General features: G+C 39.1%; 1 protein-coding gene and 1 long non-coding RNA gene across 3 annotated transcripts in view; one reads left to right on the forward strand and one right to left on the reverse strand.

Annotated features, from left to right (window-relative positions):
- The window catches only part of LOC310755343, a 183,660-nt gene that overhangs the window by 97,612 nt on the left and 67,758 nt on the right, over positions 1–18,290 (reverse strand). The window lies entirely within an intron of this gene.
- LOC310755295 (myosin-4) overlaps positions 1–18,290 on the forward strand; it is a 56,462-nt gene that overhangs the window by 4,019 nt on the left and 34,153 nt on the right. For both annotated transcript variants that reach the window (XM_083597826.1, XM_083597827.1), the window contains exons 3-35: positions 377–602; positions 698–841; positions 932–1,088; positions 1,886–1,913; positions 2,007–2,124; positions 2,216–2,308; positions 3,833–3,896; positions 4,005–4,103; positions 4,212–4,315; positions 5,075–5,213; positions 5,677–5,795; positions 5,968–6,117; positions 6,581–6,751; positions 7,869–8,175; positions 8,295–8,377; positions 9,212–9,299; positions 9,940–10,057; positions 10,396–10,519; positions 10,606–10,742; positions 10,843–11,098; positions 11,895–12,137; positions 12,241–12,417; positions 12,503–12,648; positions 12,754–12,844; positions 12,939–13,328; positions 13,840–13,966; positions 14,744–14,862; positions 15,088–15,284; positions 16,370–16,553; positions 16,663–16,828; positions 17,095–17,219; positions 17,376–17,684; positions 17,775–17,978. In XM_083597826.1, coding sequence (XP_083453952.1) covers positions 399–602; positions 698–841; positions 932–1,088; positions 1,886–1,913; positions 2,007–2,124; positions 2,216–2,308; positions 3,833–3,896; positions 4,005–4,103; positions 4,212–4,315; positions 5,075–5,213; positions 5,677–5,795; positions 5,968–6,117; positions 6,581–6,751; positions 7,869–8,175; positions 8,295–8,377; positions 9,212–9,299; positions 9,940–10,057; positions 10,396–10,519; positions 10,606–10,742; positions 10,843–11,098; positions 11,895–12,137; positions 12,241–12,417; positions 12,503–12,648; positions 12,754–12,844; positions 12,939–13,328; positions 13,840–13,966; positions 14,744–14,862; positions 15,088–15,284; positions 16,370–16,553; positions 16,663–16,828; positions 17,095–17,219; positions 17,376–17,684; positions 17,775–17,978 — 5,181 coding nt within the window. In that variant the 5' untranslated portion in view covers positions 377–398. The remainder of the gene's footprint in view (positions 1–376; positions 603–697; positions 842–931; positions 1,089–1,885; positions 1,914–2,006; positions 2,125–2,215; positions 2,309–3,832; positions 3,897–4,004; positions 4,104–4,211; positions 4,316–5,074; positions 5,214–5,676; positions 5,796–5,967; positions 6,118–6,580; positions 6,752–7,868; positions 8,176–8,294; positions 8,378–9,211; positions 9,300–9,939; positions 10,058–10,395; positions 10,520–10,605; positions 10,743–10,842; positions 11,099–11,894; positions 12,138–12,240; positions 12,418–12,502; positions 12,649–12,753; positions 12,845–12,938; positions 13,329–13,839; positions 13,967–14,743; positions 14,863–15,087; positions 15,285–16,369; positions 16,554–16,662; positions 16,829–17,094; positions 17,220–17,375; positions 17,685–17,774; positions 17,979–18,290) is intronic.

Here is an 18,290-nt window from a genome sequence, read left to right on the forward strand (position 1 = left end):
TTCTCGGTAGTGGTGCCCTCCCTGTGGAACAGCCTCCTTTTAGATGTCAAGGATATAAAGAACCATACAACTTTTAGAAGACATCTGAAGGCAGCCCTGTTTCGGGAAGTTTTTGTTTGATTTTTTTAATGTTTTAATATATTCTGTAAGACACCCAGAGTGGCTGGGGAAACTAATAATAATAATAATAATAATAATAATAATAATAATAATAATCACACCATAATTTCAAATATATTGAAATACTTAGAATCCATGTGGCTCCTCAACAATTTCCTCTACTTCTAAGTCATACCAATATTAGAAATGCAAAAGAATATATAAAGTGGCATTACACAGCTGCAATTCTCATGTGGGCTGTCATTCTCTGTCACAGTGTTCTCTGCTAAGCTGCAGCCATGTCTTCGGACTCAGAAATGGCAGCCTTCGGGGCAGCTGCCCCTTTTCTCCGAAAGTCAGAAAAGGAGAGAATTGAGGCTCAAAACAAGCCGTTTGATGCCAAAACATCAGTTTTTGTGGTGGATCCTAAGATCTCCTTTGCAAAAGGTGTTGTCCAGAGCAAGGAGGCAGGGAAAGTCACAGTCAAGAAAGAAGGTGGAGACGTGAGTAGAGAAACACCAACTGACATTGAAAAATTAGGAATATATTTGTCCTATTCTTTATGCTCTTTGTTGAATGGTCTCTTGTTTCCTTGCAGACTGTGACAGTTAAGGATGACCAAGTCTTTCCTATGAATCCTCCCAAATTTGATAAAATTGAGGACATGGCCATGATGACCCACCTCCATGAACCTGCTGTGCTGTATAACCTCAAAGAGCGTTATGCAGCCTGGATGATCTATGTGAGAACAGTTTAACATTTACCATTGACTTCACAATACAGATTATTATTCCACAGAGAATCAGATTTACTATCCATCTTTTCTTTGCAGACCTATTCAGGTCTCTTCTGTGTCACTGTCAATCCCTACAAGTGGCTGCCAGTATATAATCCTGAGGTGGTAAATGCCTACAGAGGCAAAAAGCGTCAAGAGGCCCCTCCTCACATCTTCTCCATCTCTGACAATGCCTATCAGTTCATGTTAACTGGTAAGTAGGTCAACCTACCTCAAAGTGATTACAAAGTGACAGTTCCCGAGACTGAGTCAACAGCTTTTCCAGAAAGTCTCATGCACGATGGGGTTGCAGCTAAGAATTATTTCTATAGTCATCAAAGCTCAAAGGAAGGAAACCTCAACTCAACTGTCCTCTAAAAGACCAAAACCTAACTGCACCGTGACAACATTTCAGGGCATTCTTCTTTATTGCTTTGTTAACTCTTCATGAGCTTATATGTAGTTTTAGAACTATTTAATAGTTCGGTATTTTCTATAGCAGGCTTGCAGTTGGAAGTAAAATGCACAAGAGACATCAGGATTATAGTGAAGAGCAGTAAGATGTGAATTTATGGCATGCATACTGAAATAAGTGTTGGTTATGAATAATAACTGATAACAAGTCAGGTTGTTTTCATTCTTAATGGATGTATGGAACTTTAAAATGAAAAGAAGCATTAGAAAGGGACCATCCAGATTCTGAACAATCATAACCTAAAATTATCAGGCTATCCTAGTGTATTTTAAATGAATATTCCTTATTTCAATAATTGGGCTCATCCACATTTCCACTTATCCTGTGTGTCTGAGCAGTTTCCCCCTTGCCCCATTCCTTTCCCAGGGAAAGCCTACTCTTTAGTGCTAAATCAGAGCAAATGTTAATCTGGAGAAAACCTGAACAACTGTTTGCTTCAGTTGAGGGCTAAAGCATGGTTTTCCCTGGAGGAAAGCAGCGGGACAAGAGGAGATGTGGATAAGCTAAGTTACACTGTTGTTTCTTGATTTTCCTAGATCGTGAGAACCAGTCCATTCTAATCACGTAAGTATGCTTATGATGAGTATGATTCAAAGCAAGCTTTGTGTGCAAAGCACTGTTTGACAAAGTGTTCTTTCCCTCTGTTTTTGTTGACAGTGGAGAATCTGGTGCTGGAAAGACTGTGAACACAAAACGTGTCATCCAATATTTTGCAACAATTGCTGCAGCTACTGATAAGAAGAAGGAAGAACCACAGCAAGCAAGCAAGCTAAAGGTGAGTTGTATATCTAAGAGGAAGCTAACCTTTCATTTTTGTTAACTACTGTAGTTATAAAATACGTAACTTTGCAATAACACTTTTTCAGGGAACACTAGAAGATCAAATTATCAGTGCCAACCCTTTGCTGGAGGCTTTTGGGAATGCCAAGACTGTGAGGAATGACAACTCTTCCCGTTTTGTAAGTCTTGCGTTCAGAAGTATGTTTAAGAGTGTATCAGTGAGACAATTTCATTAATTAGTTTTGTGATATTTTTCCTAGCATTGGTTGAAAATAATCAGGGCCAATGTAGTGCAAGAAATAAAGTGTTGGATTTGGGCATGAGTTACCCAGCCACAAAGATCACATGAATTGCTTTAGCACTATATTTCTTCATGCTAATTCTGTCTTACACAATTACTGTGATAATAATAAATGGATTAAGAATAGTAAAGCCCTATCTAATGATAGCTAAAGATATGATAACAGAATGTATTAGAAGAGGAGAGGTTAAAAAGATCACACTTTTCTTTCCTGAAGACCCACCTACATATTTAATGCCCTTTTTGTGTGGACATATAGTGTTTTGCTTTATACACAAGCTACATTTCCATCTCAAATTCATGAAGGACCCAAAGCTCTCAGATCTGCAAACTTCTACTGCTGCTGCCATTTGCAAATTATTTAATTCATTTCAAATTATTCAATACCACCACTGCACAAGGAACAGGAAAAAACAACATGGAAATCACACAATCCCAATACAGATTTGTATGAAATGGATTGACAAGGTTCGGAAAGCCTGCAATTTGATTCCTGAGTAATGGTGATGGGGCATGGGAGAGTCAGCTTTGTGAAAGCGCAAGAATGTTAAACTTTGGGTGCTCCAGAAAAGGCTTTGCTAAATAAATGTGGCTAAGATTCAAAAGGAAGCTCAAGTCAGTTCAATGGCTTGCAATAGTGCAGAGGACACCAATTTAATAAATGCACATTCTGTATAATGGTATAACACAACCAAGTTAGTCTTTGTCATTATTCATTAAACTTTCTACTTCTTAGCCAAATTAATGGAATGAAAATAATACAGAACTTTAAGTGTTGGTATATAGCCAGCATTTAAAAACACACTGTCCTTTTTATCATATATAATGCTACTGAAGCGAGCCACATTCTGTTTCTCTTATTATAAACAATACCATCAATAAATTGTGAAGCTTCTCTATCACATTCAGGTCATAGACATTTTTTTTCTGAGAGACAATTAGGTTAATAAAGTATTTCCCCTACACTTCTTAAATTCTATAGAATTTGACATTATTAGTGATATCCAACTAAGCCATACTCAGAATAGAAACAAGGAAATAGATTTCTTTGAGTGGGTTTTACTCTGTGTATGACATATCATTGGGTAAATCCCCATATGTCTGCAAGAAAATTATAATAATAATAATAATAATAATAATAATAATAATAATAATAATAATAAAACTATTAAAAACACAATGAAAAGGAAGAACCAAAAGGCCTCTGGTTTACAAGACATTGTACATATAAGACATTTATGGTTCTTCCTTTTCAATATGCTTTCTTAGTGGTGGCTGGTGTACACCATTTTTGTCCCATCAGAAATGTATAAAATCAATAAAATGGCACTGTGCAGATAACGAAACACATGCAAAACATGGTTTAAATGTGTTGTAATTAAAATGCCATTTCCCCCCATAGGGTAAATTCATCAGAATTCACTTTGGTGCTACAGGAAAACTGGCTTCTGCAGACATTGAGACATGTAAGGAACTTTGCTAGACACAGTCTCCTTCTTTCCTTCGTCTTCTTTTCCTTCTTTCCCTCCCTCCCTCCCTCCCTTTTACTTAATTACCCTTAATTGTGTTGCCAGATCTCCTGGAGAAGTCCAGAGTTACTTTCCAGCTGAAAGCTGAAAGAAGCTACCACATCTTTTATCAGATCACATCCAACAAGAAGCCAGAACTGATTGGTAAGAAGCACTTGTTTTGGTGTAGGCTGCTGCTGCTAAAATCTTGTGTTGAAGCTTGATTATTCAATGGATGAAAATAAATCTGTAACTTTGCTTCTCCTTATTCAGAGATGCTTCTGATTACTACCAACCCATATGACTTTCACTTTGTGAGTCAGGGTGAGATCAGTGTTGCCAGTATCAATGATCAAGAAGAGTTGATGGCAACTGATGTAAGTAACTTGTAGAATGGAATATGTGAAATTTGATCAGATTAGTTTTGGGCTGAATTTATTCAGCAGAAATTAGATTTCTTGGGAAGATGAACCCTTGCTACAATTTATTTGGGGGAAGGAAGCATTCTAGAAATGCTAGGGGGTCAGGAGTCTTGCTAGAAATGGGAATGACAGCAGCCTCCCCTCTCCCAATCTCTCCATTAAACTTAGTCTTGTTGCCATGAGTAGTATCAGTGGCTTGCCTTTTTTTGGTCAGAATGCACCCTTGGAACAATGTCATGGTGTGTGTGTGTGTGTGTGTGTGTGTACGTGTGTCTCTGTAGGAGGCCAGCAGAGGCTACAGTAGTGGCATCCTTCCCACATACCCATGAATTTGCCACACATGGCAACAGCTTTCCTTGACGTTTCCTCCCAAAATGTGCCTTGGAAAAATGGTACATCACGCTTTAGTGTTGTTTGAAGAGTACCCGCCCCCCCCCCCGTGTGTGTGTGTGTGTGTGTGTGTGTGTGTGTGAAATAATAGGCCCCTCGTGGCCAGTGAGGCAGACCACAAATACCTCACCAACAGAATGCCCCAGAACAACACTACACCATGACATGTTGTTCCAAGTGGGGCAATGTGAGACGAAACACAGGCCTCTAATTGCCAAAAAGGGTCACTCAGATTCTTTACCTCCTTGTGGAGCAGCAAATTTGAAAGGCCAGTTGCAGTCAATATTATATCAGACAGAATTTTGACTTTGATTTGGTTGATAGGAAGCCATTGACATCCTGGGTTTCACTGCTGAGGAAAAGACAGCCATTTACAAGCTAACTGGAGCTGTAATGCACTATGGGAACATGAAGTTCAAGCAGAAGCAACGTGAGGAGCAGGCTGAGCCAGATGGCACTGAAGGTATTTGGAAGACATGTGGCAGGATACTGAGATTTTCCAGAAAGAAGGGGCTTGCTCTATAGAAATTTGTATTAAAAATCCAAAACAAATAATATTATTATTGTTTATTAAATTTATATATTGCCCTTCATTCAAATTCACAGGGCGGTTTATAATAAAATAATGATAATAATAATAATAATAATAATCATCATCATCATCATCATCATCTTTAAAAGGCCATAGGTAGTTTAATCAGCCAAAGGTCAAATGATTAACAGTAAGCGATTGAGGTGAATGCTCATTGTTATATAGCCATCCCATAAACAAATAAGAACAAATGCTCAACGAAGACCAGGCACAATCTAACCACCACATAAACTTTGTGCAAGCAAATCAGGATGAATGCTGAATACGTAGGTTGTCTGGAGAAGCCCATAATTTGTATTCCAGTGCTGATAATCTCTCTCATGTCTATGCTTAGTTGCTGACAAGGCTGCATACCTCATGAACCTCAATTCAGCAGATCTGCTGAAAGCTTTGTGCTACCCCCGTGTCAAGGTCGGCAATGAATATGTCACCAAAGGCCAAACCGTCCAGCAGGTAGATGCCACATTAGCCAAAATGCATGGTTTGACTTAACTATCTATGATTCACTGCCTTGATAAGAGGTGAATCACATATCATTATATCTACCATTGATTTCACTAATGATTAAATCAAACTTATTTCTCTGCTATCAATAGTAACTCCTGCTGTTATCTTGTCTTCTTAGGTGTACAATAATGTAGGTGCTCTTGCAAAAGCAGTCTACGAAAAGATGTTCTTGTGGATGGTTCTTCGTATTAACCAGCAGCTGGATACCAAGCAAGCAAGACAATACTTCATTGGTGTGCTGGACATTGCAGGCTTTGAGATTTTTGATGTAAGGAGATAGGGAGAAATTAAAAAATAATAATTGTAAAGCACTAGAGAAACAGTGTTTTGTATCGGCCAGTTCAAAACTGTATTACATACTGAAGTGTGACTCTGGCAGCTGAAACATTTCAACTGATACCAGTTGCCATTCATTGAAAACATGGAGCATTTTCCTATACTATAAAATGTGTAATTAATTGTAATTAATCTCAAAGAAAAGGCACATCTAAACTGATGCCTTCAAAGTGTTTCAGCATGCAGCACAATACTAGAAGCCACATACCATGCAGGAACTGAAACACTCAGAGGATTGAACTGAACCATACAAATGCAAAGACTAAATGAGGCTGAGAAAAAGAACCCATACAAGTCTAGTTCTGTGGGCAAATGCCTGCAGGAGAGGAAAGAAAAGTGTCAAGCTGCTGTAGGGCTGTTTCATGTTACTGAAAATGTTTCTTGTTTTTCTGTAGTACAACAGCCTGGAGCAGCTGTGCATCAACTTCACTAATGAGAAACTGCAACAGTTTTTCAACCATCACATGTTTGTGCTGGAGCAAGAGGAGTACAAGAAAGAAGGAATTGAATGGGAGTTCATTGACTTTGGAATGGATCTGGCTGCCTGCATTGAACTCATTGAGAAGGTAACTTTCGCAGTGTGAATACTTGGTATGCTCTGAAATGTTGTAGTTACATGGGAGAACATGCATGCAATTTGCATTCCTTTCTTAAGTGCACCCCAGCAGAGGGGTTGGTTGCAGGAAACTCCAGTGTATTGAACACGGTACCATGAGAGGAAGTGGGTTGGATGTGGCAGGTGATTGGATCCTGTCCAAAGAATCGTATACTAAATCTTCACAGTTCTATACTCTGGGGGCCTTCCATGCATTCTTGTTTCATGCAATAATCATGCAATCGTAACTCAATTTATTGAACAGGATGTAGATATAGTGTCAGTTTAGTAGCATTTGGTTGCATTGAATCAAATTTCCCCACAGCTGTATAAGAAAAAGTGATTTTTCTAGACCAGCCTATTTATGTCTATAGCATCAAGTGTGTCCATGGCGCTTCAAAGAACAGGCCTGGCAGCCCTACTCTAGGGAGTTTACAATCTAAAAGCAGACACAAGGGAAACAACAGAAGGTGGGGAAGGGAAATGGAGACAGGTGCAAGCAGAGAAAGACTATATTACTGTTACTCATACTTTAGCTTTTTAATGGTATGGCATTGTCAACAGAGGCTTGTTCTAAAGCAGGTGTGGGGAACCTGTGGCCCTTCTGATGTTGCTGGACTCCCGCTGTCATCAACCCCAGCCAGTACGGCCAAAGGTCAGAGATGATGGGAGCTGTAGTCTAAGAGCATCTGGAGGGAAATAGGTTGCCCTTCCCTGTTCCAAAGGTTTCATGGGCATGATAGCAATGGGCCAGAAATACTCAGGTGGCTTCTTTCATAGGGAATATTGTTCAAGAATAAATAGAAATAGGGTATACACTCTCTCATAGTAGATATTTGCTGAGATTATCCAGCAGGATATATTATGGAACATGTCTATACATATGTACCTTTTCGGTTGTAACAATTGGTTGATCTGCATGTGGTGTAAACCTGTATTCCAGGTTTTAATGGGACTTGTGCTTGCATATTTGAACTCAGTTCCTTCTCAACTTCTCTGCTCCAACAGAAAATTCTTCATGCTTTCCCAAAGGCAAGTGTTTCCAAAAGCTGACTAAGCAATCTCTTTATTATTGTTATTCCTTCCAGCCAATGGGCATTTTCTCCATCCTGGAAGAGGAGTGCATGTTTCCTAAGGCAACTGACACTTCTTTCAAGAACAAGCTCTATGACCAGCATCTTGGAAAATCTGCTAACTTCCAGAAACCTAAGCCTGTCAAAGGCAAGGCTGAAGCCCACTTTGCCCTGGTGCACTATGCCGGCACGGTGGACTACAATATCACTGGCTGGCTGGAGAAGAACAAAGACCCTTTGAATGATACAGTGGTGGGTCTGTATCAGAAATCATCCATGAAGACTCTAGCTTTCCTGTTTGCTGATCGTCCTGTAGATGCTGGTAATGGCTTTATAATAAACCCTCTGACTAATGTATATATAAAGAAACATTTATTCTAATATAAAAGTATTATTTAATAAATCTAAGGTCCCTTTAATATTTTTTCATGTTAATTTTAGATGGTGCTGGCGGCAGCGGTGGTGGCAAGAAGGCTGCTAAGAAGAAGGGGTCTTCCTTCCAGACTGTGTCTGCTCTTTTCAGGGTATAGTATAATCTTTATAACTCTTTTCAGTGTGTGAATTTAAAAATGCTTCATGAAATGCCTGTATTTGTCAGTATTTATGTACCAAACCATTTTGGATCTTCTGAGAGATATGCTGAATCTAACTGAATTCATGGAATAGTCTTCTTTTCAAAAAATATTGCCACAGATTTAAAATACATGCCCGCATCCTTCCACATAATTCAAATATGAACAAAGTACAGTATGTAAAATATCCTTGACTGCTCTAAGTCTCTAAAAAGAGGGGATCAGTATTGAAAACAAAGGCAAATAAATCTTTATTGAAATGCTTCATGTGTTACTTTGCCTAAGCGATGTGTCTGCATGCTGCTTTAATATTTATTAAAGGAAGAAATATGGAATGTGGCCCTCCAGGTGTTGCTGGACTAAAACTTCCATCAGCCCTGAGCACTAGCCATACTGGTGGGGATGATGGAAACTGGGAGTTCAACAACATCTGGAAATTCACAGGTTCCCTACCAGGGGGACTAAGGATTGATTCCAAAGAAGCAGTATACACTGAAGGGAGCTCCTCCTCTTAACAGCATACAGATAGTACTTTATTTAATGGTATGCTCCTAATGTCAAAGAGATAAGCTGCTATTAAACCTGAACAGCAACTTGTTTAACAGCCCAAACGTCAAAAGCAAGCATTGACAGTGGATGTTAGGAGCTTGAAACAAACCTGATTTTTTTTATCTCTGCTACATTTGATGGTGCTTCCCCACCCCTATTTGCATGCACTTGTCTCCTCTGCATGCAAACATACCTTCTTTGGACTTTTGCACAAAATATCTGCTTCTGGTCCCACAGGAGAACTTAAACAAACTGATGTCCAATCTGAGAAGCACTCATCCCCACTTTGTGCGCTGCATTATTCCCAATGAAACAAAAACACCTGGTAAGGCATATAAATAAACAAATAAAGCAGATGTTACTGTATTTTTAGCAACCAACTATCACACAATTTCAGTGGGGAAAGCCCATTTAGTTTCTTATTAAGCATTAATCCAAGTCTTGCACAACATGCAAACTTTGAGAAAAGTATAATGCAAAGCAACACAATGGATCAGTTTGGTTTTCACTTGGCATGCGCGGCAAAAGGAAAACTGCTAGCGAGACATTTCACAAGTACGCCATTAAATTTTCATTTCATTAAAATTTGATTGTTTTTTCAAAGCCTGTTCTGATCATGGTCTAATTTGTCATGTTTGAATTTCCTTCTGAATTTTAAAAGTAATAGTAGAATATATTTAGCTTGTAGTTCTAAATACATTCTCCTCTCCGTGAAAAATGTGTAAAGTTCCCCTCACTGTTGATTATTTATATGAACATACCAAAGCAGTCTAAAGAATGCTCCTGTGTCCAGTGTGTTCCATGAGGGAAAGCATATTTAACTGAGCTTGTGTAAAAGAAGGCTTAGTTTTCTGTGCCTCAGGTGTTCAAAATATTGAGAAATCTGAACAGGAATAAATACATATAAATGCAACAGTATTTGCCCTTACAAAATGGTGCTAATTCCTCTTTGATTTTTTCGAAAGGTGCAATGGAACATGAACTTGTACTGCATCAACTGAGGTGTAATGGTGTGCTGGAAGGCATCCGCATTTGCCGAAAGGGATTCCCTAGTAGGATCGTTTATGCTGATTTCAAACAGAGGTTAGTTTGGCCCTCCTATAGAGCTCCATTCTGTACATTTCACATCTCATATGCTTTCTTGACTTTAAAAACCAACCCTTCATCATAAATCCAGTTAACAAGATTATATTTATTCAGCGTTGATGAATATCCCAGACTAGATAACTCCTTTGAATCAAGTGTTGTTTTCGCAACATGCTTTGAATGTTTTCAGAGATCAACAACTATTTTATATTAATTCATTTTTACTCAATCATTCCTTGACAAGTTTTTGGAAACCAATAACCACAACAAATTGCTATTCATGAAACTAGTGAATTTAATGGCAAGACACCAGCATCTTCTGTTTTCTCCAACAGATACAAGGTTTTAAATGCAAGTGCTATTCCAGAAGGCCAGTTCATTGATAGCAAGAAAGCATCTGAAAAGCTTCTTGGATCTATTGATATTGACCACACCCAGTATAGATTTGGACATACCAAGGTATAAACTATCTCTGATGCAAATACCTTTTCTTTAATTAGTACAAGATTGCATTTGTGACATTCTGCAACCTTTCTTTTCTCCAGGTGTTCTTCAAAGCTGGCCTTTTGGGTCTTCTGGAAGAGATGAGAGATGACAAGCTGGCTCATCTGATAACACGTACACAGGCTATGTGTCGTGGCTTCTTAGCAAGGACAGAGTACCAGAAAATGTTGGAAAGGAGGTATAGCCCTCACAATTATTTAAAAAAGCACTATCAGAAGGCCTGATTTGGTTGCCCTGCTCTGCATGCCATTTAATGTGAATCTTAACTTTGTTGACAGAGAGGCCATCTTTACTATTCAATACAATGTCCGTTCATTCATGAACGTCAAGCACTGGCCCTGGATGAAGTTATATTTCAAGATCAAGCCCTTGCTAAAGAGTGCTGAATCAGAGAAAGAGATGGCCACCATGAAAGAAGAGTTTCAAAAAACTAAAGAAGAGCTTGCCAAGTCAGAGGCAAAACGAAAGGAACTTGAAGAAAAAATGGTGTCTCTGATCCAAGAGAAGAATGACTTGCAGCTCCAAGTCCAGTCTGTAAGTGTTATTGGTGCCATTAATTTGATTTTATTCTTGATAAAATTTAGGTAGAGGAATGCACACATTGTAGGGAAAGTACACTGTGAATATTTGGGGTTATTTAGGCTATCCCCAAAATATAGCGCTGTGTGGGTGGGTGTACACCATACAATCTGGCACTGAGTATAATATATAAGACACTATGAAGACTGCATTTTATTCATGAATACACATATGTAGGTCTAGCATACAGCTTTTTGTTTTCACACCAACATTTATATTGGATAGTTTATTTGTCCATATAAATGGAAAATCCTTTCTGAAATGTTTTTAGGACACATTCAGCCCAGTTTATTTATACCTACTGTGCAAAAGACTGAGAGAAAGGCAGTGGGGAAGCTGACGTTGTGATTACAATTATGTAATATAAAAAACACTCATGGAAGGAAAACAGCATTCATGATCATTTGGCAACACTTTGCAACTTGTTTCTTGAGTCTGGAAAATATTAGTAAAGTCACCAGCAAACGCTACTGTCTGAGGAAACATTACAGTTGCTTAGACATGATGGGAAAATGAATTTAATTCACTTATACAAATACAATTTCTATACAATTAATCACAGATTAATATAGATTAAAATTTTCAGAACACAGATTACATTCAGTAGGAAAATCTACCCAGAAATCCTACTGAAATCCTACAGAAATGAAACATGGATTATTCTCTGGAACATTACCCGTACTGTTATTCGCATTTAGAAAGTGAAAATACTGGAAAGACATTCCTTTTACATGCTACATTTTTTCCCCAGGAAGCTGATGGCTTGGCAGATGCAGAGGAGAGATGTGACCAGCTGATCAAAACCAAAATTCAGCTAGAAGCTAAAATTAAGGAGCTGACTGAACGGGCAGAGGATGAGGAGGAAATGAATGCTGAGCTGACAGCCAAAAAGAGGAAACTGGAAGATGAATGCTCAGAGCTGAAGAAAGACATTGATGATCTGGAGTTAACACTGGCCAAGGTGGAAAAGGAGAAGCATGCCACAGAAAACAAGGTAATGGTCACAATGTGCTCAGCTCTGCAACCAATAGTCAGAATGTTGTATTATCATTCCAGGGTGGAATGATACATTGAATCTGTTTGTTCATTTCTAAAAGGTGAAAAACCTCACTGAAGAGATGGCAGTCTTGGATGAGACCATTGCCAAACTGACCAAGGAAAAGAAAGCCCTCCAAGAGGCCCATCAGCAGACCTTGGATGACCTGCAGGCAGAGGAGGACAAAGTCAATACTCTGACCAAAGCAAAGACCAAGCTGGAGCAGCAAGTGGACGATGTAAGCACCATCACATGCAGAAGAATAACTGTGGGGTGAAGGTAGCATTAGAGTGACAAAGTCTTTGTCCCTTCTTTGTCTTTAGCTTGAAGGGTCCCTGGAGCAAGAAAAGAAGATACGCATGGACCTGGAGAGAGCCAAGAGGAAGCTTGAAGGTGATCTGAAGCTGTCCCAAGAATCCTTAATGGATTTGGAAAATGATAAGCAGCAGCTGGATGAAAAGCTGAAGAAGTAAGTAAGGTTTGCTTCTGGAAGACCTTTTAGGAGGTCTCTATAGAACCCAACTATTATTATTTGATTTGGACTCAAAAAATCCTTGTGTTTTGTTGTGAAAAGGAAAGAATTTGAAATCAGCCAGTTCCAAAGCAAAATTGAAGATGAGCAGGCCTTGGGCTTACAACTTCAGAAGAAGATAAAGGAGTTACAGGCAAGTCAAGCATATATCAGATCCATTGTGACTATGAAAACTACTTCCTCTGAGAATATATTGTGAGTGTTAATGGATGCTTCTCTTTCTCTAGGCCCGTATTGAGGAACTGGAGGAGGAGATTGAGGCTGAGCGTGCATCTCGGGCCAAAGCAGAGAAGCAGCGGGCTGATCTCTCCAGAGAACTTGAAGAGATCAGTGAACGTCTGGAGGAAGCTGGTGGGGCAACCGCAGCTCAGATTGAGATGAACAAGAAACGTGAGGCAGAATTCCAGAAAATGCGCAGGGACCTTGAAGAGGCCACTCTGCAACATGAAGCCACAACAGCTGCTCTCCGCAAGAAGCATGCAGACAGTGCAGCTGAACTTGGGGAACAAATTGATAACCTGCAACGTGTGAAACAGAAGCTAGAGAAGGAGAAGAGTGAGCTGAAGATGGAGATTGATGACCTTGCTAGTAATTTGGAATCTGTCTCCAAAGGCAAGGTATCATACAGCAATTTCAATATATATATATTGCAATCACAAAATAGACATATTGGATTTACATTTCTGTAGCTTTATACAGGATTGGAGTGAGGTAATTGTAATTTTAAAAGCATTTCAACTTCTGTGGGGAAAAAAGAAAAGTAATTTTTATTACATTAGCATCTCTATCCATCCATATATAATGCTGTTTCTATTTAATGCTGTTTCTATTTGTAAGATGACCAAATTTTATTCCATCTCATATATATATATATATATATATATATATATATATATATATATATTCCTCATTTCCCCCCTTAAATAATGCATCACTTATTCAGGACTCCTTATTACATATTATTTTTCATTATTCAAGACATTCCCCTTTCTTCAGTGTTATATGCTTCTGGACTTCATTGTGGCTCTAAAACATATATGAAGCGTCCATTCTGAATACTACAAAGTGTTACAATATGCAAAGTACAATGGTGTTAGTTAATATGGTTCTTTCACTGTACACCTATAGGCTAATTTTGAAAAGATGTGCCGCACCCTAGAAGATCAGCTTAGTGAGCTTAAAACAAAAGAAGAAGAGCATCAACGTTCCATTAATGACCTGAATGCTCAAAGAGCTCGTTTGCAGACAGAATCTGGTAAGATGCTTAAACAAATTTCTAAAATGCTGGAGATATTTGTGAGAAGGACATGGCTTGTTCTGCAAAAATACAACTATGGGTGATATTTCCCATCCCGTCCCCAATTCAGCGGGAGTGGTGGTTGTAGCTCGGTTTGGTGGTTGCATGGAGAGATGGTGCTTCAGCTTTTGCAGGATAGGAAGGGTGATTTCCAGCCTCTCACAAATGGGCTGAAGCCAGGAGAGCCAGTCAGGAGCCAATCGGTGCATGAGCTGGGCTCCTGAGAGGTGGGGCCTTGGAGCAGCCCTGGGGGAAGACTTCACCCTACCAGGTCCACTCCAGATAAATAAAAGGAGATGCGTGGTGCAGGGCCCAGGAAAAATTGGCTATTTCTTTCCACTACCTCATAGCAATCTTGAAGGTAGAACAACCTTGAGGGTGGAAGAGGCATTGGGCTGGATAGGGGATCCCCTTAGATGGGGATCCCCTTAAGAGTCCTTAAAGGGCAGCACTTCCCATCCAGATACCTAATTCAGGGGCTGAAGAACCACACCTATGGAAATTAAAACACTTAAGTCCATAGATTTCAGCAGGTCTTCTCTTATTATAACTAATATTGAATATCACCTTCACTTTTTTTACTACTTAATATGTCTACTGTGAACACCATCATTGTACCAAATAATTGCCCAAACCTATGCAAAAATGATTAAATCTTGGAGATTTCAAATATTAATTTTAATATAATTTTTCAATTTACTTATGTTAAATTATGTTACATATTCTCTACTTCAGGTGAACTCTCACGACAGGTAGATGAAAAAGATGCTTTGATTTCCCAGCTTTCCAGAGGGAAGCAAGCTTTTACTCAACAAATTGAAGAACTGAAGAGACAACTTGAGGAAGAGATAAAGGTGAAGATTTGGAATCAAGAATTTATTTTATCATCTGTTATAATGCCAGAAACACTGGGCAGCTTTTTTTCTTACAGATTCACTATTGCAAGAATTGCCTCACCTGCATAATTATTTATGTTTTAGACATCTCATTCTCTGTGTGCTTACTTCATCTGGCAATTGTATGTGCTGAAGCCCACTCCGAATATTTACATAATCTACAATTCTATGTTAATTCTATAGGCCAAGAATGCACTGGCCCATGGTTTACAATCTGCAAGACATGACTGTGACCTTCTTCGGGAACAATATGAAGAAGAACAGGAAGCCAAGGCTGAGCTGCAACGTGCCCTGTCCAAGGCAAACAGTGAGGTTGCTCAATGGAGAACTAAATACGAGACTGATGCCATTCAGCGGACTGAGGAACTGGAAGAAGCCAAGTATGTGCAATGATGTGCTTAAAAGGGTGTTAGGAAATACCAAACAAATAGTTGTGAGAGAAGAATTAGAGAACTCCCTCCATTAACTGGAGCACCATTTATAGGTGGAGGACCAGAACAATTAACAGAAAGGACACATTATTATTATCTGGGCTTAGCCTGAGTATGAGATAGTTCTGTGAATTTATACAGTGGTCTATGGTGTTATTCAACACTGCATATCATCATGTTTATCTTAAATCTTCATGTTTCCTGAAGAGAGGTTTGGGTTTTTTTTGTAATCTAATGAAACAGCTGCATACAGCTGAATCTAATAGCTCCTCAATGAGTGCAATGTTCATGGTATTTTCAGATGCAGCAGGAAGAAGACAATATTTTTTAATGTAGACTGAATTAGAGAAAACAAGTTATATTTTTATCAGAATCAGTGTACAGAATAAGTCACACATTGGTTTATGCTAGGCTCAGAGTAGGGATGTACTGCAATTTTACATGAGTCACATTTTCACTGGAGCAGAGGCAGAGTCGCTTGATCATGAGCATCTATGGCAATTTCCAAGTCGATAACTGCATTCTGAGGTGTGTGTGTCCCCCAATATTTGTGGAACCTCTTCCTGCCACTGCTGCAGAAAGAATGAGTGAATGAATGTAGTGAATCAAATTCCACAACCAATTTCTTTGTTTCTTTGTTAGATGTGCTTTCTCACAATGTCAACGTAAATTGTGCTCACAAATTCCATGGGAAAGAAAAAGTCACCAACGTCAATTCTGCAATAAATTATTTTAGGTTAAGTTGCAAGGCATTTAGTGAATTGAATGACTTAAGCCAATTTTGCACAAGGACATTTTGAAAACAATTGAAAGCAAAAAATTTCAGCAACTTGTATCCCTAGCTTAGAGTGGTAGTAAGACATGATTACATTATTACAATGTTATGTGTTAACATGGAAGGAAAAGATGATATGTCAAGACAAGGTTTGAAAGGAAAAGCGAATTTGTATTATCAGTATGCACTGAATACCTTTCAGCCATTTATTATCATGGATAATTAAGAATCACTAAGTGTTGTAATCACATTCCTCTAGGAAAAAGCTGGCTCAACGTCTGCAGGATGCTGAAGAACACGTAGAGGCTGTGAATTCCAAATGTGCTTCCCTTGAGAAGACAAAGCAAAGGTTACAGAATGAAGTGGAGGACCTGATGATTGATGTGGAAAGGTCCAATGCAGCCTGTGCAGCTCTAGATAAGAAGCAGAAGAACTTTGATAAGGTACTTTTAGCCATAATTTGAAAGAAAACCCAGCACATTGCAACAAACCCTCAGGTACACATGAACACATTTCTTATTTCTTGTGTTTCTTCTTTCTGGTGTTTTGCAGATTCTGGCAGACTGGAAACAGAAATATGAGGAAACACAGTCTGAACTGGAAGCCTCCCAGAAAGAGGCTCGCTCTCTCAGCACAGAGCTCTTTAAGATGAAGAATGCTTATGAGGAATCTTTGGATCACTTGGAAACTCTGAAGCGTGAAAACAAGAATCTCCAGCGTAAGACCATAGTCTTTACCTAGGCATTCTGCCAAGTTTGGTCATTTTTGTAGTAGGAGGCTTCCACTTAATCTGTATACCATTATTTTTTTCATTGCCCACTGATAGATTCAAACATTCAACTGAAAACCATTCACATGAATGGCAAAAGTGTAATGCTAATTATTAATGATTGTTGGGTTCTGAATTTGTACTCCTTACACAATCCAGTGTACAGATTGCAGATCTGCTCTCTCTGACTGTCATTTTAATGTGTAAACCAACAGAGGAGATTTCTGACCTCACGGAGCAGGTTGCTGAAGGAGGAAAAGCTATCCATGAATTGGAGAAAGTGAAGAAGCAGATTGAGCAAGAGAAAAATGATCTGCAGACTGCTCTAGAGGAAGCTGAGGTAAGTACACTATTATGCATATAATTATTTTGTGGCATATATCAGACAAAATGGTTGGCAATGCTTGCACAGTGCATATAAACTAGTGGTTTTTAGTGTTTCCTATTGAATAAACTTTCAGACAGTGAGTCCATGGTATGCTATTCTTGTTTAAAGGCCTCACTGGAACATGAAGAAGGCAAAATCCTCCGCATCCAACTTGAGCTCAACCAGGTGAAGGCTGACATTGACAGGAGAATTGCAGAGAAGGATGAGGAAATTGATCAGCTGAAGAGGAATCACCTGAGAGTTGTGGAGTCCATGCAGAGCACACTGGATGCCGAGATCAGGAGCAGGAATGATGCCCTGCGGCTGAAAAAGAAGATGGAGGGAGATCTGAATGAAATGGAAATCCAGCTGAGCCATGCCAACCGCCAAGCTGCTGAAGCACAGAAGAACCTCAGGAACACCCAAGGAATACTCAAGGTACATATATATTTCTGTAATCAGGATACAGTTGTGATTGTTATTGTGCAAAGAATGGTCTCACAATAATATCTCAATATCATTTTTTAGGACACCCAGATACATTTGGATGAAGCTATAAGGTGCCAGGAAGATCTGAAGGAGCAAGTGGCCATGGTTGAGCGCAGAGCTAATCTGATGCAGGCTGAGATTGAGGAGCTCCGTGCAGCTCTGGAACAGACAGAGAGGGGCAGGAAAATAGCAGAACAGGAACTTCTGGATGCCAGTGAGCGTGTGCAACTCCTCCACACCCAGGTGAGCTTCTAGCTTGTAATGGGCCCATAAAATTCTCTAAGCAGAAGATGGTTCAGGTAAAGGGAAGAAGCTACTTCTGTTTTTTGAAATGGCATTGTGTATTGCCCACCTGTGTCAAAACTCCTAATATATATGTGTCCATCTCTTTTTTGCAATGTCGCTGACTCCATTTTCTGTTCCTTATGAGCATACCTTCATGATATGGTCAAGTGCCTCCAAAGGACTTCATCAATTAAGTCATCTCCATGTTTGTTAAGCCTGAATCAATGCTATAAGAAATGGAATGTAAACATTAACTTATAATTTGAGAGC

The sequence above is a fragment of the Podarcis filfolensis genome (genome assembly GCF_964270895.1).
Source record: "Podarcis filfolensis genome assembly, chromosome: 2".
Lineage (NCBI taxonomy): Eukaryota > Metazoa > Chordata > Lepidosauria > Squamata > Lacertidae > Podarcis > Podarcis filfolensis.